The 20,427-nt window shown below is 41.5% G+C and overlaps 1 protein-coding gene across 2 annotated transcripts in view; it reads right to left on the reverse strand.

Annotated features, from left to right (window-relative positions):
• Positions 1-20,427, reverse strand: part of trrap (transformation/transcription domain-associated protein) — a 91,549-nt gene that overhangs the window by 33,603 nt on the left and 37,519 nt on the right. For both annotated transcript variants that reach the window (XM_074662670.1, XM_074662669.1), the window contains 16 exons: positions 19,788-20,001; positions 19,415-19,543; positions 18,457-18,606; positions 16,621-16,820; positions 14,771-14,892; positions 12,019-12,232; positions 11,661-11,840; positions 11,417-11,563; positions 11,007-11,126; positions 9,185-9,472; positions 8,855-8,992; positions 8,486-8,598; positions 7,779-7,914; positions 5,517-5,708; positions 1,627-1,822; positions 812-930 (listed from right to left, as the gene is read on the reverse strand). In XM_074662670.1, coding sequence (XP_074518771.1) covers positions 812-930; positions 1,627-1,822; positions 5,517-5,708; positions 7,779-7,914; positions 8,486-8,598; positions 8,855-8,992; positions 9,185-9,472; positions 11,007-11,126; positions 11,417-11,563; positions 11,661-11,840; positions 12,019-12,232; positions 14,771-14,892; positions 16,621-16,820; positions 18,457-18,606; positions 19,415-19,543; positions 19,788-20,001 — 2,658 coding nt within the window. The remainder of the gene's footprint in view (positions 1-811; positions 931-1,626; positions 1,823-5,516; positions 5,709-7,778; positions 7,915-8,485; positions 8,599-8,854; positions 8,993-9,184; positions 9,473-11,006; positions 11,127-11,416; positions 11,564-11,660; positions 11,841-12,018; positions 12,233-14,770; positions 14,893-16,620; positions 16,821-18,456; positions 18,607-19,414; positions 19,544-19,787; positions 20,002-20,427) is intronic.

Below are 20,427 nucleotides of genomic sequence, written 5' to 3' on the forward strand. Positions count from 1 at the left end.
AAATTGTTCAACTGTACTTTTATCCAAAGGTGTTCCACAAGGATCAACTTTTGGTCCTGTTTTTTTCACAATTTAATACTACAACACTGTCATCTCTATGACAGACTGAAATGTCAATCCATATTGAGACAACACTATTCCGTACTGTTCTACTGACTACAAACCGCTCACTATTTTCATACCTCTTTAAAATGCACCTGTCAGTCATAAAACACTGTTTAATTCAACCAAAGTGAATGCTTTCCTCTTCATTGCCAGAAGATTTGACTGTAAGCAGACTTTCTGTGAAAGTCAGATTACTGGGATTTTATCTACAGATATATACAACTGCTTTAAACCTTAAACCTCCAGACTCAGTGCATCCATCTGCTTTTAGACTTAAAACTGGAGATCCCGAGGACAGTCATTGTTGCATTCAGAAACAGAGGCTTGATTCTGTTTATCCACTTGAAGACACCTAACTTGTTCTAACTGTCTTGCGCTTTGAGTCTCATAAACATATTTTGAAGTTGGAAAATTTGACTTGAGTTATTTCAAATAGACTCCATAGATTGACATTCTCATTTCTCTGGGACAATTCAAGTCAATTACCTCAAATCAATTCATCTCAGTGTGAAATTGTTTTTAGCAAATTTGTCTCTTTTTTAGTTTGTTTTGGTCTGCTTTCATTTCATCTTGAATTTATTGTAAATGAGGGAAACCTCGAGGATTTTGAAGCTCATATAAAGGTTGGTGGCTATGATGATGATGATGATGATGAAGAAAAATATTCATGAAGCCACATTTGAAAATGTACATGACCAAAAAGTACCTGTTTGCGTCCTATCTTGCCATACTGGATGATAGCAGAAGCCGAGGCATGCACACCCAACATGGCGTTGTTGTTGTTTGGATCGTGCTGCGTGTTTGTCTCGTACGCTGTCACTATGGCTGTAAACAGAGAAAACAAATGTGAGCATGTCTCTGCGTCTCAATCTGGAGTTCGATTTGAAGGAGTTTAAAAAAGAAGAGAGCTTAGAGGAGTATGAACACTGGGGATTGTGAAGCACTCAGAAAGCTCAGCTGTCATAATGCAGAGGAGGGCACCGGGGACACAGAACATATTGAACAGTAAATGGGCCATGGCGATGAATTTCATCAAGAAAATTCCATTTCACTTTAACATAAGTTTGAAAGCTGTCACGTATAAATGAAGTGGATTTTATTGGCGCGCTGCAGCAGAGAACCACCGCTATCATTATTTCGGCGCCTCACAGTCAGAGTTGGAGCTCAAGTTGCTTGAGACATCACATTTTGCAGTGGCTGCCTCACTGAATGGTTTCAAAGTCACCGCGGGAGAGAGCTGAGCACTGAGCAAGGTAAATATGTGTGTGTGTGTCAAGAGTGTGTGTGTGAGTTGTGTCCTGCAGAGAGAGAGCGAGTGCTTCAGCGAGCTGGCATTTGGAGATGTACAGAGACCCTGAGGGGGTTCTGCACATTGTGGCCTTTGAAAGAAGACCTGATCCTGGAAGTAGTGGAAACCCGAGCAGGAGCTGGAGTGTTCTGCATGAGAGCTGCACCCTGGAACACTCACAGAGAGAGTGTGTGTGTGTATGTATGTTTCAGTACACTTGGTGTGTGCCATACCTTGGTAATGGTGCTGGCGCCACATAAAGATGCTGCTCCAGTGAGACAGGTCGTCAGAAACAATTGGCAGTCGGTTCCTCCATGTTTTCACCACGGTCTTCATGTCATGGAGGCTGGTGTTGCGGCCCAGGTTGGCTGGCTGGAGTCCTGCATTAATTTGGGCTGCTTCTTGGAGCTCGATGATCTGCTGGGCAGCCTGGAGACAGAGCAGAAGACATCAATATCATGATCAACTAGAAAAGCACTGAGAGAACGCAGACCCCCACCAAGCATATTGTGATTGTCACCAACACTTCAGTCCTACTTTAATGTTATACTCCCTTTAAGCAGACTGTCTGCTACAATTTGGTGTTAGTTGCAGATTTGTACAATAATTTGTCACCTGACAGTGTTGAAAAATTATGATGACCCAGTACATATTTCATATTCCGAATCTTAGTATCCAGAATATTGCCAGGATCTGGATTGTACTTTTATATCTGTCAGAAATTATCCTGACCTTGTCACATATGGTGAAAACAGCCGTGTCTTACAATGATAAAGAATCCTGAATCGAGACGGTGATCCAAATCACCTCCAAAATTTAATCACTTCTTCATTTTCCTATTTTGAAGATTTCCTGAAAATTTCATGAAGATCCGTTTGTTACTTCTTGAGTTATGTTGTTCACCGACAAACAAACAGATAAACTCCCAAAAACATAACCTCCTTGGCGGAGGTAAATATTAAGTCTGTTGTTTCCATGTTAATGTTTAGATCAAATGCAAAACATTTGTGACTACGTGTACTTTCTTCTAAAATTAGTCCTTCAACAAATCAAAAGGTAAACTCCACTTCCCAGAGTTAAGTTTCTTGAACTTTGTGCTTTAGTAAACTTGACTACGTCGCCTTCAATCTGTCTCAAACTTGATTCTTCAAAGAACTCTACAAGATGGAAGATCTGAAGCCGCAGCCAAATGGCAAACAGTCCCACTTTAAATGGCTTGCTTTCTTGTTTACAGTCAACATTTTGTGTTTTCATGCTTGCTCTGCAGTCTGCTTCAAAGACTCGGTCCAGACAGCGAACCAGCTGCACTTAATCTCCTTAATATTCTGTCTACTAAATAGATCTCCACAAATGGACACGACGAGCCAAATTTTCTAGCTCAGTTTGCATCACAGACGTTGCCATCTGCAGTCAATCAGAGACTTTCTCTTTTTAAAGAAATCTCTTGTATACAATTTGTTTTCTTTTGGTGTTTTTGTTTGAGACTTCAGCTTTTAAGCCGAGCTTGTTTGTGGTTTGTTTGCTGACTGAGAGCCGTCAAAAAGACTTTCAATTCATCTTTTCCAGTGCAAAAACAGCCAATGGAAAGGAATGAAAAGAGTAAAGGAGGATGATCTGAAAGGGGTCATGATGGCATGTTAAGAGAGTGGAGGCAGAAAGCAGGAATCTGTTTGGATGATTTTCTTGTCTTCATACAAATCATGTTCAAGATATTCTTCTAATTCACAATCTGGTATCAGAAATGTTTGGCCATTACCAGAATTTAATGGTTTGCAGATCTTAGAACTCTATATTGATATGTTTGGGTTTTTAGTAGTTACCTGTCCAGACTTTCAGATTTCTTTTTACAACATTTTCTTCTGCAGCCAAATACATATTGGAGAATAAGGTTTTCTTTGTGTGATAGACAGTGTTGTAAAGGAGCATCTGAATGGGTTTTGTGTTTGTGTTTTGAGCTGGATAATGACTATAATCTTAACAATAGCCTGTGGTGTGTGATGCACCCCGATTTTCAAAACTTTTAGTGGTTTGAGTCACAATGCAGAACCAAGACAGATGCTGTAAAGAGGATGTGATGTATTGCTCAAAACTAGGAGAATGTAGTCATTAACTTTAGATTGTGTATATGTGAGATGAAAATATGATATGCAATGCTTGAATTAAAGAGGGGGTATTTTGCTTTTTTTCAAAGGCTTTATATAGTCCCTCTGGTGGCCTTAGAGTAACTTTACGTGATTTCTAGCTTCAATTTTTTTTTCTCAACACACAATGGTGTTTTAGAAAAACCTTCACTTTAGACTGCTCATCAAGACTGCTTTGTGTTAGCTACTCTCTTTAAGGCTCCCCACTCCACAAATTTAGAGCGGACCACTTTGAGCAGTTTACAGAAAGATTTGGCAATTTCTATATCATGAGAAAATTTGCCTGTTTGAAAATCTGCACAAGTTCAGTATGGACATCCAGCAATGTACTCCATGTTTAAAAGGTGAAAAAGCACAATACCCCCTCTTTAAACCTAACAGGCGACTACTGTGTTAATGTACAGAATGACTGTGTGAGGCAAAAGCATCAAAAATCAGAAACATAAGGGAAAAAACAAAAGTAGAGATGGGAAGAAAAAGAGGTCTGTAGCTGTGACAGTATTGACAGGTATGATGACAGAAGACTTACTGCCTCTGTCCTCCTCTAGGTCACTGGCTTAACACTAATTCTGAACAATCCCAGCGGCTGAGAGCTTTCACAAACCAGATGGATCAAAGTGACCAAACACATTTACCTCAAAGGACAGCTAGACCCCAGGAGCAGCTCTGAGGGAAAAAACAGAAGGCCTCAGAGCCAATTTTGGAGAATGTGGTTGAAAATTATGAGAAAAAAACTTGTTTATTTATCTATAATTAAGATGTCGTAGGAACCATATATTACTGTTTTTCATTCTTTAAAAAAAGCTGGGGGAAAAATCATTATCTCTTCCTATGTTACGAAGATATGATATGGAACGAAGAAAAAAGGAGATGGGGAAAAAGCGAGGGCTTCTATCTCATTCTGTGAAAAAGAAGCCTCATCGATTGGCCTAAAGCAGCTCTGTGAACACGTAATCAATCATTCCATTATAACTACTCATCAATCAATATTAATGCCAAGCCTCATGATCAATAGTGTGGGTGATAATCCATCGATCGGCAGTCACTGCTAAGAGCTGGGATTTGATGATAACTTGATTCAGATGGTATTTGAGTTGTGTGTGAGTGTGTGTTTGCAGAGTCTGGGCTCCTCATTCTCTGAGGCTCATGGAGTCGTGAATATGAGATATAGAGTTTGGAATGGAGATTTACAACAGGCCGCTTGGCTGGGCAGAGGAATAAATAGCTTGTTTTCCCTCGGCTAGGGTAAATAATTGGACTGCACATATGCAAGCACACGCACGTCCCAAAACACACACATACCCACACACTCACACGCTAACAAAGAACGTAGTCACCCAATGCAAATAGCCATTTTGAAAAGATAAATGTAGCGAATCAGGGCTGTGCTGAAGACTTAACCCCCCCTGCCCTAAAATCAAATCTCCCAAAACAAAATAAATTAGGCAATGCAATATTTTTCACAATTATCTGTTAATATCAGCTGATGGCCCATTTCTAACCTTCATTCAGGCCGTCCCATTCATCATGTAAATGTAATTCTGCTGCAGGTATTTAATCAAATGCTATCTGATGGCAGGGAAGTAATTACAGCCATTCTAAACTCTCTTTCTGTGCTCCTCTTCTCTCTATTTCTCCCTCCCTATTCTGTCCACCGTTTTCAATTCCACTACCTTCTTTTCTCCTCTTTTTTTCATCTTAGCCCCTTTCTATTGTGCTCTCTCGTGCTGAAATCAAAGAGGCTTAAAGGTTTTCTGATTTCTTTTTAATCATCGATCTCAATTTTACAAAATGGTCGTCATAGAGGGAGATAGAGGGGCCTTTATCAGCGATACTCAACGACACAATGTCTCAGGGCGACTGATGATCTCCAGACGTGAATCTCCTCAAGTGTCAGAACAATAAACCGTCATCCTTTCGCTCTCTTCCAGTTTTAGTCTTGTGAGCAGAAATAAAAATCTTAATGCATTTTGTGTACTGACCTGCAGAAGCGGCGTGTGCACGTGGGAGACGATGTGCGGCAGCCTCCTCCACTCGCGGATGGCCAGGCTGGAGGCCATCTCCACCAGCCGCTCGATGAAGTTGAGCTGCTGCTCCTCGGGGTGGCAGATGGCCAGGTAGCCGCGGTGCATGTTCACCTTCCAGGCCATCTCCTTCGGACAGCTCAGCTCCACCTGGACACGCGAACGGGAAATCAATTTGTGCGTCCAAACAAATATTTATAGCAGCTGCAGTATGCGGCTCAGTTGTTTTTTTTTCATATACTTGATGTTTTTAAAATCTGTCCTCCTCAGCCACACATCAAGATGATTCAGAAGAAGCCAGCTGTTGTTGGAAGCCAGTTTCCTTTTACATTCATCTTGAGAGCTTAAACGTGTTCAGATCTGTTTCTTTATGTTTCCTACCATCTGTTACCTCCAGAAAATCATGCCACTCTTTTTGCTGTGTTGTTGATTCTATAAACCAGTTTGCTTTTTTTAGAGATCTTAACAGGCAGGTCACATGTCACAACATTTAAATCTTCCACAAGTAAGCCTTACCAACAAAAAACAACACATTTTTACATCTCTGCTTGGTCTCTTTGTTGGTTAACATCTGCCTGACTCACTGACAGTCGGGAGCTTTTATCCGCAGCTAAAAACAGAGCACAAATAAATTGATGACATGTTGATGACGCGTTTTCCTTTTATCTCTCTGCTGAGAATCAGGCCACATTCACGTTAACACGACAAAAGATGTGTGAATAGAAAAAGTGCCGGGCCCCACAGTGAGTGGAGTGATTTGTTGTTTGTCCAAAAAACACAAGTGCAAAGAAGAGCTTTCACTGTGTGTGGTGATGTTTTCCTGTGTGTGTGATTTGTCAGTGTGATGTGAAGCAGAATAGCACACACTTCTCAAAGCATTGAGATTGTGGCAGTTTTAATTAAATGTAAACATCTAAAAGGAAATCGGCGTATGACACTCCCTCCTGCATAATTTAGCACTTCGACAAACGCACAACAATACTGTTTCCATTTCATTTTCTGAATGGCTTCAGGAGGGACTTTTGTACTAATGACTAATCATCTTGGCCAGCCTGACAAAGAGGCGTAAGGAGAGGAAAGGCCTTGCTATTGATTAAATTGCTGAGTGCATTAACACTAAACAAACAATAGCCCAGAGGGGGCTGCTGCATTGCATCTGTGGATTGCTGTTAAGTGTTTATGAACGAGTCAAAGAAACGCAGAATGAGAGGAGAGAAGGAAGAGGAGAAAGTGAAAGAGGGAGAAAGTGGAGGTGTGTGTTTGTGAGAGCTCCTCCAATGTTGGAGAAAATTACTGTGATCGGTCAAAGCACACCTATCAAGGGTGACACTTGATGAATATCCTGGAGACAGGGCCGCCCTTATCAACAGCCGGCTTTAATTGAAAGCGGGGGACATTTGGACTTCGCCTCAGAGGTGGTGAGCGGTGGGCAGGCAGGCGACCGGAAGCCTTGTGCCTTTTCGCCACCATAAAACAAATCATCCAGCAGCAGATGCCGGAGTAATTATTCACGCAGGCTGCTGTCGTAAATATTAGCCGCTGAAACTAGACCTGCATGGTGAGGGATAAGGAGATGGAGGTGGAATTGGTAGAAGAAGGCGGTGGTAAGAAGAGGGAGAAGAGGAAAGCCAGGTGGAGATGTGAGATGTAGAAAAAAAGGAATGGAACGCTGAAGGAGGAAGGGATAAAGAGGAGTTGGAGCTGCCATCCAGACAGTTTAATTAGGTGTCACCTTAGGACAGAGCGGCTCAATGGATTGGTTCCAAGTCTCCTTGAAAGAGCAAAGCAGGAGTATTTGTTATATGTCAGGTGCTATCACACGTTCACCACTTGTCCACACTTTGTTTTAGGAAACATGAGGCCAGTAAATTAACAAGCCAAACAGCTGAGCTGAATTTCCACAGCCGTGCCGTCGGGTTTCCTACTCCTTCATGAAGCCGTGGAGGAACTGGACTCTCCAAATATCAAGTTACTGAACTCAACACTGACACAAGGCCCAGGAATGAAATGAAAGTGTGGTTCGCCGAGTTCAAACCTGGAGGCTCCACTGAGTCTGTGATTGTGTTAGTGAGAACTCGCGCTCAGAGTTTCTCTCTTCTGTCAAACTGTTATTGAGTTTAGTGCAACCTTTGGGAGTAAAACGTGTGTGTGGATGTGTGTTTGTGCGTGTAGACATCCATAAATGGACGCATTCTTCCATGGTGAGTGTGCTCTGCTCACCTGTACCAGAGCCTCTTTCATGGCAGCCCAATTGGACACCCTCCAAGCACACTCGAGCATGAGATAAGGGTTTGAGTGGCCTTTGGATTGACCGTATTCTGTCAGCGGTTCCCACTGGTTCAATTCCTTGGAGCAGCTGGACATGAGGATGAGGAGATGAAAGTTTAGGTGACTTTACACTTCGGACATACTTGTTTACGTGTAGCAGGGTGGCTGGCTGAGCCTCTAGCTTTAAAAGATCACTTTTCTTTTAGTCTGATTTCTTTCAATCTGATTAAATCTAATTTAAAAGAGCTGTGCATCTTCTTTTGATTTTACAGATAATGCATGTTAGGACAATTTTTGAAGTTTTAGCAATCAACCTGATAACAATAATAGCTTTTTAATAGACACACTCACAACAGGGAGAGTCATTTTGTTTGGAAGAGACACACTGACTGTGGCGATTTAAAATTATGGAGTCATTTAAACTAGATTAACACAAAAAAGTAGAATCAACACATTTCCTATTGGTTAAGAAAACTGAGTTTAAGCCTGTAAAAAAAAAAGGCATGGACAGATGTATAAGGGAGCAATCAGACCTTTATGTTTCAAAAGTCTCTTCCCCATATTGTGAAATAACTGTGGCCTGAGAAGTTTGATAAATCATATGCAGAATGGTTATCACACTGTTAAAGAGACCCCCCTCTGGGATAACAGCATCTCACCGTATCCAGTGGTCCTCCCACAGCTGGTACTCTGGGAAGATGGCAGCAGACACATTGCTTCTCTCGTGCTCTTTTCGAGCCTTCTCCATCGCTTTTTCATAGCTTTCCTGGGCCTTCACAACACATGAAAGTTTTAAATCAGCTTCTTGGAGCTGGTAAATTTTTTAACAGTACAACAAGCCTGCGTTTTGTCTGTCTTCACCGATGTACTCTAGCAAAGTACTATACATCACAGTAACAAGCAATGAAATTGGAGAGACACACAAAATAAAACCCTCTACCATAGCTGTTAAGTCACATAACACTGTTGTAGTGATGGGATTTGTTTGCATAAAAAGGTGCCAAACATGGTGAGAAGAGTTTTCTCACCTGTTCGAAGAAGCCGTGCTGTTCGTAAGCAATGGCTGTGGCTGTCTCGGGGAACTTGCACCTCTTCTGCCACAGACCAGCCCACATGTCCTCCTCCTGGAGCAAAGAGTAGAGCTCCGCCAGGGAGTCCAGGATTTCCTACAAGGACACAGATCAAAAAGAAGATAATAGAAGTAAAATTAATTAAATTCAAGGGGATTCATTTTAATCTTAGTTTGCAGCTTCACCTCCACGTCTACTTGCTTATCTTAAATATGAGGCTGTAACACAAACATGAACATTTCCTCTTCATATTCTCACTGTTTCCTTTTCTTTTTTTCTCAACATTACCTGTTGAGGTGGTGTGATGCTCTCTTGTTCGTAGAACTCTGTACTCTGTTTAGGTTTGCTGTGCAGGCTCAGCCCCTTCTCAAAGGCCTGCTGCTCCAGCATGAGCGTTGAGCGCAGCCACAGGTTGTGCGTCTTCCCCAGGTACTTCAGCACGCAGGGCCGGATGGGAATAGGAGGCACACACTGGGACATGGCCTCCACGAAGCAGTTAAGAGCGCTGGGCTGGCAGTCCCTCTGGGCTTGGTGGCTGCCGCTGCACAGGAAGGGGCTCATTTCTCCTGAGAGCGCCTATGGAAGGAGGACAGAAAGAGCTTGCATCAAACAATTTTCACTTAAGCAGCAGTGAACTGATATGGCATATTGATAAAGGAGTTCTGTTGCATGTTTGTGAGGCAATATGATGCTTTTTTCCTGTAAAGCAGGGCTGCTAAACAGGAAAGGAGTGACAAAAGAAAGGAGTAAAATGACAGGAAAGGGACAAATGATAAATTGTTCGCAGCCTTTTAATGTGCTTTGTATTAAATTTACAAGATACATGGTTTCAAGTCATGGAGAGATTCTTTACTGTACTTTTTGCGCCCAGGACTTTCATCACTGTGATTATTTCACCCAATTCTCAGGAAATACATGGAGGGAGATTCCTCATTTATAAATGTCATTCATAAAAATGGTAAATAACACCGGCCTAAGACATGAACCTTGGGGTACTCCTTTTGAAATGTGGGAAAAAAAGCGATGTTTTCATTAAAACCTAATTTTTGGGTTGATGGAAGAGTAGCAGAGATTCGGCGTAAACTGCCACACTGTTTTTATCGTCTAATGTTGAAATAATGCTGTTAACAACCACAGAAGTGGCAGGAATTGTGCTGTGCTTGGGCCTGAAGCGAGACAGAGAGGTAAGGACTAAAACACTGAAACATACTTCAAATTAAGGGAATCAAAGCCATTCAACTCAACATTTTTTGGATGCCTGTAATAATTATTTAGCACTTCTGATCGAGGAAACAAAAAAACATTTGGAAAAAAGCCAAACACTGCTTTACATTAACTGGGCCACTTTGCAATCACAGCCTCTTCAAACCCTCAGAGTGGGCTTTGAGCATGACAGCGGGGTTAGCACTCTGATAATCATGACTGACACACACTCAGAAATAAATGATGCAGTAGTAATGAATATAATTTTCGCCACCCGTCGACAGCATGGAATAATTAATGCCTTGATGGTCATATAAATGAGGCCAGTGGTGGAGAAGGCAAATATGTGGACAAGTTAATCCTTTCCGAAGAAGAGTATAATTCTTCTCTTTCCCATTTAAAAATCAGGGATGTGATATAAACCTTGAGCAACAGCAATCAGTTATTTTTCAACAGATATTTTAAAAATCTGTTTAATGAGGGGATGAAGTGCAGACAGGAGTAAGCACTCCTGACATATTAGTAACGTCAAGCCTTCCACAAAACGAGCTTTGAAGCCGTTATTTCATTGACTGATATTTAAGTGCTCAATCATTTCAAATCAAGGCCTTTCAACAAGTCTGAAAATACTCTGCATGCATCTGGTTCATTAAACCCGTTACAGCTTTCCTCCCTCAGTGTTCTCGTTCCCATATTTAGCATAAATGAATCCATTCTCATTAAGTGGAAATGCGTATTTTCAGCAATGAGTGGAGCAGCCAGGGTCAGAGTCGCTGTCTGCTTGCTAACGTCTTTCATGAGATACAGAAATGGATACCTGGAGGGGAAGAGTGTGTTTGTGTGTTTTTCAAAGAGAGAAAAAAAGGGCAAATGTGCAAATAAGAAATGCAAGTGGTGTTCAACTCACATGCTGCTGCCTATCAGACAGGATCTTCCAGAGGCGAGGGAAAAGCTGCACCCAGGTCCTCTCAGCCAGTGGTGTGGCAATGTGACAAAGCTGGACCAGTGCGTTCAGGAGCGCGCCCGTCTAGATTGGAGCAGAGAATAGTGTCAGCTGCTGACTCAACGAGGCAGCGTCTCTTAATCCTTGTCTTCAGGGCTCAAGACTACTGCTGATTCACTATCCTACTGGGCGGTTAATTGTTTTCCACTGATATATCAGGTCAGAATCCCTTCCTGATGTTATAGCAAGAATAAAATCAGCGGGACACTTGATCATAGAGAACTTCTGTTCAAAAAGTCTGAAAACTTGAGCAGTGCATCTCTCTTACACCCGCTAGTTGCCTCAGGGTAGTTCTGAGAAGTTCTAAAACTTACCTTGACTTCCCGTAGTGAGTCAAGAAACTTGTCATGGCGGTTTGTGAGCATGTGCAGCTGGTTGCCTGTGTCTCTCTCAGACTGCTCCTTACTCTTGGGGATGGCAGTCTGGTCACCTGGAGCTAGCTCTATATCAATCTCTACATCCTGTAAGAGAAGTGTTTGGATGTTAGCATGTCTGACTCATTACAAACAAGGTATTGTTCTGGATTATTGTGATGCATTGTGTGTGTTCGTCTCCCACCTCCTCCTTGGTTTCACTGTTCTCCCTCTCACGCGGCTCCTGCTTGACATGCGTTGCCATAGCGAAGGCGGCTCGGTCATGGCTGTCGGCCAAGTTGATGACGTTGGTGATAGACGGCAGCATGGATCCCTGGCAGCTGGTGCTGATGATGGTGTTCCGTTCGCACACCGCCAGCAGCAGCTATCGCAGAGACACACAGAAAACACACACAAACAAAAGATCAGTGACAGTCGCTGACATGACAAGTGACAGGCATGACAAGGCGCTAACTGAGACAGAAAGAGACTTGTATGAGTCAACAATACGCTTTTTTCCCCCTGTCTAGAGGGTATAAAAGCCTGAGCTTGTGACTGTTTACCTCTATGCACTGTTTGATCCAGAAGTGGCTGCCCATGGCCTCCCAGTTCTGCGAGCAGCAGATGTAGAGAAGCCTCTCATAGACGCGCCGCTTCATGGAGGCGTCAAATACCTCGAAGAATTTTGCTCTGATCAGCGGTTGAGTGCATCGGAGCCCTGAGAGGAAGGCTGGTTCCAACTTGGATGTGATGTCACTTCCTGAAAGGCTCTCATCTCTGAAAAATGTGACAGGCCAGCATTACTTCAAATCCAATCAAAGCTTGAAGAAACTGAATGACAAGTATTATCCAAATAAATACAAGACAGCAGAAGGCATCAGTCACTTTCCTGGAATAACAGGAAGCATAATAAAATATGAAGAAGGAATCATCAGTTTTGGTTTCCAGCTATTTTTTGTGTTTTACTTTAACTCACTATGTTCCATATTAATCATATCATTAATTTACTCTTATCTTTTTCTTTTTTGTATTCATGTATTGTAAGCATTTATCCGTCACTGTTGTATATTAATTAATTAGCAAACAATTTTGATGGTGTATTTGTCAGGTTTGCTTACTAGCTTTCATAAACTTTGATTTCATGATTACCTGAACATTTATTTGATTATTAAAGTTAAAAATAGAATGTGGTTTATGAAAAATTGAGATAACTATTATTTATAGTAGTCAAAATCTAGTAAACATGCTATAATGACAAAAGCACAACATAAAATTACGATCAGAGAATCATAATAGATCTTTGCTTAAGAAACCATCAAACTTGTGATTTACTTCAACGGTCTGACTGGAAAAAGTGTCAAGCCATTATTGATTTTTGCATTGAAAACTCTGCATTCAAAGCCTTGTGTTAAAGCTACATTCAGTCATGAAACTTCAAACTAGCTTTTATTTCAGAGCAGTCAATCCCATCATCAGGGGTTGAGCAATCAGCTTCCTCATTTAGCCCCGTCTGCACTTAGACAGCTGAACCAAACAGGTGCCCCTTAAAAAAACATTTTTTATAAATATATTTTTGGCTCTTTATGCTTTTATTCAGAGAGAACAGGACAGTAGATAGGGCAGGAAACAGGGTGAGAGTGAGTGGCATGCAAGAGAGGTGCATCAGTTTGGATTCAAACCCATCAGGGACTAGCCTCATAGGATGCTTAACCTAACCGCTAGGCCATACTGGCACCGCATAAAGCAGTAATTTAACTCAGCAACAGATGGTTTCCACCTGAAAGAATTCAGGAATGCATAGTTCCTCAATTTACAATCACAAAGTTTAAAATGTCAGAGAAAAATCCTCGTTCCATACTTAAGTAAAAATCCTAAGAATACTATGACCTAGTAATTACAGTTAATATTAGTGGTAGACAATGTGATATGAATTGTGATGTCCCTACTGTCATAATAAATTGAGGATTTCCAATAAACACGGATAAAGTCTGAATTTAAGGCAATAAATAAGAGGAACCATTCAATTTCAATTAAATGAATTTACCTTTTTAAAAAGGACATGCTTCTACAGGTTCGATGCTGTCTGTTAAAACTGAAGCTAACAGTTAGCTCACAGTTAGCTAACCTCAGATTACTTTTTGCAAATTAAGTGCTAATAAAATTAAACTGCTTTGGGATTAGTTTTGGATTTAAGAAGGACATGCTGTGTTCCACTGTATGGGTACACGCTTGAATGCTATTTATAGCATTTCATGTTGCTGTCATGCCAGGTTGTTATAGTACTCAGGATTCAAGGATTCAGTTCATGGCCAAAGGGTCTGAAAAAAAAATACTGCAGACAGGTTGAAGTGAAAACAAAACAAAGGTTATCTCTGTAACAGCACTCCAACGAGAGGTGCTAGCACATTTAAACAGCAGTGTCATTTAACACTGAAGGTCACTGAAGTGTGAGGAGATGGCAGTTAACACTGAATATTAGGTGAAATTAAGTGTCTCTCATGCAGAGAGAGTCAAGCATTAGACACTCCAATAACAATAATACTCATCTCTTCATCACACTGCTGCAGCGAGCAAGCGTCACGGCTATGATTCACACAACAGTGGAGAGGGAAGGTGGGATAGGAGGCTTCCACAGCTGCATTTTGTCCCTATTTACATTATTCTCCTAATCAAACATTGTTTAGGCACAGCTGCTTTATCATTTCATTCTCATTACTCGCTGTCCATCAAGGCTTTACTGCTCGTTTTAAACCTCCTGGCAGATGGGGCGGTGGGATACAGGCTACATTTGGCTGATTAAATGTGTATGTGTGGGAGACAGGAAGACAAAGAGAGGCTCGGGTTGATGGATAGCAGGCAGTGAGACAGTCTCTCCCCTCTGGCCCTTGCCTGCTGTGTGTCCTGTCATGGGTCCTGACACGACTGTAGGCCTGTGGAAAAGCCTGATGCTTTATCTGTCTCCATCACAACCTGCTGTCTCAACGACCCTTTTTGAACAATCCTTATTCTTCCTTTCATTCCATTTCAGTTGGATTTAATCAAATATTTCCACCCTGACCTCAAATAAACTGATTATTTCAACACCCTTCTATCTAGAATCATCTATTTTTTTTACTCTTCCCTCCAATGATTAGTGCTCTCTCTTCAAACCCCATCCTCTTCATCACTAATTTTCCATCACTCCTTGACCCAACCTCCCGTGACTTTCCCCACCTCAAATCTGCGACCTTCATCCACCCCCGTTAAGATGGATGCAAGGGCGGCAAGGCAGTGGCGGAACGGCCATTTGGCCATGTGATAAATGGCAGTAATTACCTGTAGACGTAATTAACGAGGTCCAAGAACTGGGCGTTTAACTCAAGTTCATCAGGGAAGCGTTTCTCTATGTAGGTCATCATCTTAACCAGCAGGATGGATTTCTCACGGAGGTTCGGCATCTGAACAGAGGAGGATAAGAGACATCAGAAAATAAATGACAGATTTTTAAAAACTATTTTTTCCCCATACTCTAAAGCTCAAAAGGGAATAGCCTAAAGATAGCCTCTCGGGTGTTATGCTAATGTTAGCCCCTCTGAGAAGATGAAATGTGCTTTGCTTTTTGTTTATGTAAAGGTGTCACTCTTTAAAGAAATGTTTGCTGATTCAGATTTCTCATTATTCAAAATAAAAACAAAGCAATGACTCACCGAATCACACATCTCTACCTGTTAATAGATGTTTTCTTTGAAGTCGTATTTGTTACAATTTCTCATTAACTTGTTACTGTTAACTTCTAAATCTGGACAGTTCAGGTTTTGAGTATTTTTCTGCTTTGCTCACGACCAGATCCAGCGCCTCCGGTCATCAAGGTAGAGGTCTTTTAGCCGTACCCAGAATTAGATCAAAGTCCACTGAGGGGGCTTTTAGTAGTTCAGGTCTCTCCCTCTGTCTGGAACAAGCTGCTTGTTGACCTGAGGTCCATCAAACTGGCTCTGCTTCTAAAATTAACTTCAAAACCTGTCTATTCTCCTGAGGATACATATGGTTACTCTGTGTGTGTGTGTGTGTGTGCTCACTTGTGTGAGCAGATTTTCTAGGTTTGTATTACATTTCTTGATGCTGATTGCCTCGTCTGATGTTGTGTGCATGTTTCATTGATTTGATATCCATGCCTTATTCATGATTGCTGAAGTAATTCTTAAGTCTTGTTTTTCCACAGTTTTATCTCGAGTTAAATACACATTAAGCTGATCCACAGTGTTATGTGCTTTAGAAATAAAATTACAAACTGCTGTTATTTCAGAAAAGATGACACGCATACTATTCACAATGCTGACACTATGATTGCTACACTTTTTTCAGGTTGTATATTCCAGAGAACAGGCAGCTTCATAAATCTTTTATTTGTGTTTCTTTTGTTAAAGATTTTTTTCTGCAACACAGCTATATACTACTATTTTGATTGCGTTTATGCTTTTATTTTGAAAGGATGCCTCTTTTTTTCCACTAGGTTGAATAGTTTGAGTCAAATGAAAACAGCATCAAGCCAATCAACAGTTAAGTGATGATGTGTTAGCACCTAAAAGGGTCCAGCTGTTACTTTTCTGCTATCTCCCACCTCTCTTTGAAAATAACAAGATTTTAGGGATTTGTTGTGATGTTTAACATTAAATTAATAATTTTAAAAACAAATCATGGTACTATTTTCTCATCTTAAAACTGTTTGATTCTTTTCACCAAACTGTTAACTCATTGCTCTTAATTAACAAAAAATGTCAACAATAATAAATAAACAACTTGAGAAGCATTAGAGCCAGTTACCAGTCAAACAGGTGCAGCACTGAGAGATTCAGAACTACAGAGAAACAGACTTCTGCAACAAATGCATACTGGAAGAATTTTTTACAGAAACCAAAAACTATTTGATTAAACATCAGATAACCAGTAGTGATAACTGCATAGTGTTTTGCTTGAAATGCCCACCCATCATTTATAGCAGCAGATTGTTAAGTGAGTCCATCATCCATGAGCGGGAACCACCTGTCACCTGCTCTGTTGTCTAGAATTAGCATCAATGCTTATTCTTTTATCTCACCCCATCACATTTATTGTCTTATGAGGTATTGTTACATTCCTATACTTTAAAATCTGACTTTATGAACTCCATTCCTGGGCTTCCTTCTTACCTGATTGGCCGCCATGGGGGAGTTGTTCTTCACCCACTCCTCGACAATTTTTACGACGGCGCGGAGGATTTTGGGATCAGGAGACTTCTCAATAAGCGAAGTTAAGATGACCTGGATGAAGTTCTTTCTCATCTCCATGCTCATGACAGAGAGTCGAGTCTTCACCAGGTCGAGGCTCAGCATCACCAGCTCACTGGTCACTAAGGGAGCAGAGACGTTAACAGTCAAGAGCAGAAAAGTTATTTCCCATGTTTTGTGTAATTTAGCCCACAAAAAAACAGCTTGACTACACCATTAACAACATCGGTTATAGAACATATTTATTTTTTATTTTTGTTTTCTAAATCCAACATTGTGACATCACCCAATTGGTATTTTGTACCTGAGCGCTTCATGGTGGCAGCAGCAAATCTCGGACTTCACATTTTAAGTGCAACAACTACTCCAGCAAAGCTTATTAGATTAGTGAGACATAAAAAATCTTTAGGCTAAGGCCTCACTGGTCAGATAGTCATTGCTTTCAGTGACAATAACAGTGCCTACTGGACGGTAAATGTGTGCGTTTCCCGATACAGTCATTAGGAACCCATTTAAAGCACTGATAGCATCTTCTAGCCATTACCTCCCATCTGAGAAGCAGCAGCAGGAATTATGTGCTGCCTCACTTCTGCAGCTCTGGTCAAGCCTTGCTGAGAGAATGGAGTGAACAGGAGCCTTTTTTCTAACAGTCACGAGAGAGCTAAAAACACAAGGAACTCTTCAACTCCTGAACTTCTCTTCTTAACATTTACTTTAAAGTGAAGTCGTTAACTGATATATGAAACGGCACTTTGTGACCATCTGTTTCTGTTTGCTTCTTCCAGAGAGGAACTCAGACAATAAAAGGTGGGAAGTGGAGCTGAGGAACATCCCCACACTATCTGTGCCGAGGATCTTCCCGAACGACAACAGCCTCTCAGAACACAGCTGCAGCCATTGATAGAAAACTTCTGATACGCTCTTTGTGTGGAGCCAGGTAGTGCTGAGATACACGGGAAATCTGAGCTCTGACTGAGTCTGAGGAAGGTCGCCGTGTGAGTGCATTTGGTACAACTGACCTCACACACAGACAAGCCCTTGTTAGATCAGGGGCTGGGGAAAGTACGCACGCAAGGCTTCCTGATAATGTGAGTCAGCTGTAACTTCAGCTTGGAGGATAAGTCAAAATGAAAGTCTGGGGCACAGTCGAGGGGGATCTCTCAGCTCTGATGGTGACTCAAGAACTGAAAATCATGATAGTTGGGCCTGCAAAAGACTGCACAGCTCTTGTGATCTTAAATTTCTACAAGTCAACAACTGAGAGCTGAATGAAAGCAGATTTTTAAATTTCTACACCTTTTAGACCACCTGGTCTAAAAAACAAAGCAGCACAACATCTTCAAAATGCTGAAATAATGAGGTCATCACATATGGATCTCCTAACTGGTTCATGACTGGTCTCAAACACCAAAGTCCGGAAGGCTGGCCAATCATAGGGAAGGAGGATTGTGGAACAGGGAGCCTTAAAGAGACAGCAACTATAACAAAGTGTTTCAGACAGTGGCTGAAAAAGTGTTTCCTACAACACCAATCTGAGAAAAATAGGGATTTTCTTAAGCTGTAAATCACGTAAAATTACAACAGGAGAACCAAAAAGTTGATATACAGCCTTTAAAAAAAATCCCAAACCCCCTCTTTAAGATCGTTACCCCTCTTTAACTTGTTTTTATTTAAATGCCCTACCCCAAACCGGCCTGCATAATCATGCTATTTCTGATTCACACTCATCCTCTCATTTATTCCCACTCATCCATGTACCTGTGCTTGTTTCGGTCACCCCAGGGTTGGCCTGCTGGGGGCTCAGGTGTTCCCGCACCATCTTCTGCAGAGACCGCATGAACACCGAGATGAGGCGGTCAATGTAGCTGGCGTTGTAACTGCACGCTGATTTCAAGATCATAAGCGTTCCTGGAGGAGCAATGAAGGAGAAAGTCTGATGATGAAGTTAGGAAAGAAATGTGAAAACAAGTGATCTGACAGGGGTATCTCAGTCTGTGGGCAGAAACAGACACACCTGGCCTCTTTCCCCTTTCTTTTATGGTGAATATCATAAAGCTGAGTGTCACCGAGGCAGGGATATGTGAGACTAATGTCCCTCTCTGTTTCTGCTCTCTGAAGAGGAGACAAATGTTAAAATACCACCCCCGTCATGTCAGTGCTACCTCTCTGCAACAGAAGGATATCAAAAGCCTTTTATTGACCACAACTGCCATTTTGGGAAAATCGTATCAGATAGCGCTACCTTTAGACAGCTCTCCAATAACCATTTGTCACCTTGAGGGCCCTTTATCTGAAGAGCTGCTATATATTTCAAATGAAGGGGGTAAAAAATCAAATGGCTATCTCCTTGGAATGAATGTACGTTTTTTCAATAAATACCATCTGACATTTGGCAGGATAACAGTAATGTTCACACAGGGAGGGTGGCCCTAACGCTGCAATTCTTCCCGAGACAACCTTTCCCAAACCGCTGGACTGTGGCCCCAGTTTAAACAGACCAGATGTTAGGCCGAGCAGCAGGGCCCATCGGCTTGCATTTTAACGACCCACTTACTGGAATAATTGCTAAGAGTGACTGAGTTAGCTTGGTTTTTGTAGGGAAATGAGAGAGTGTGACAAATATATATATTTTTTATGTATGGGGTTTATGAGCAATAAAGTGAGGGTGACGGAGCACGAGAGAGCAGAATGGAAAAAGGAGAGCTGAAGGTCTTACCAAAGAGCTGTGTGGGGTTAGTGTTGCTTGTGGCTTTTTCGTAGTTGGTGAGTCCTTCATAGATGACTTTGCCCACAGCAGCATAAAGACACTCCAACTCCTCGTACTTGGATGCCACTGATGATGTGCCTACAGATAGACAGACAGAAAGAGAGTGTTTGCTTCAAACAAAGAACAGCTGGGGATCTACATCAGCGCCTTGCTTTGGCACACTGAATAAAAAAAAGCTATCTTAAAAATGTGAGAAAGAACAAACAATCACAAACATTTTGGCAGTGAGGAATGATTTCCTCGGCAAGAACATGCAGCTCTTTTTTTTTTCTTTTTCATTCTTGAGGTAATGAGTTTGGCTAATCCAACCGTGAGATCTTACTAGGCTCAGTGGGGAAGATGCTCATGAGGCGTGAGAGCAGAGAGTGGACAGCCCGCAGCACTTTGGTGTTACCGCAGGTCATGCATGCAGCGATGCCCCGCTGTAGGGGTTTAAAGTGGGCCAGGATGGCTGGGGACTGCAGGACTTGGAGGAGGAAGCAGAGGATCTCCAGGCCGGTGCAGATGTTGGAGATGTTGGCTTGTGCTGGTTGTTCCTGAGAAACATGATGCAAAGAGAGAGGTTGGTGGAATGAAAGAAATAAATGATAAAAAAAGAAATAAAGGTGTTTGATATTGTGAAAAAATCTGAAAAAACTGGCCATAACTATGTCTATTTTTTTTTTAACCTTATTTCTCCAAGTGTGAAACTACAATATGACATACAGCAAGATTGTCTACTCACAAAAACAACAACAAAAAAAAATCAATATTTTATATTCACAATTAAACCTCATAACAAGGTCCACCAGCTTTTCTTGTACTCCCCACTTTCCACAGTTTAGCCCCAGTTGCAATTATGCCTTTTGATGAATGTAGCATCATCTAAAATGAATATCTGCAGGCCTTTCTGCTAATTTATAAGTATTGAAATTCAAAGCTGGGCAAAAAACAAATGTACAGAACTAAATCCTTGGCAGATG

Source organism: Halichoeres trimaculatus, unplaced genomic scaffold (assembly GCF_033239565.1).
Source record: "Halichoeres trimaculatus isolate MK-OKI-2021-1 unplaced genomic scaffold, fHalTri1.1 fHalTri1_scaffold_23, whole genome shotgun sequence".
Classification (NCBI taxonomy): Eukaryota; Metazoa; Chordata; class Actinopteri; order Labriformes; family Labridae; genus Halichoeres; species Halichoeres trimaculatus.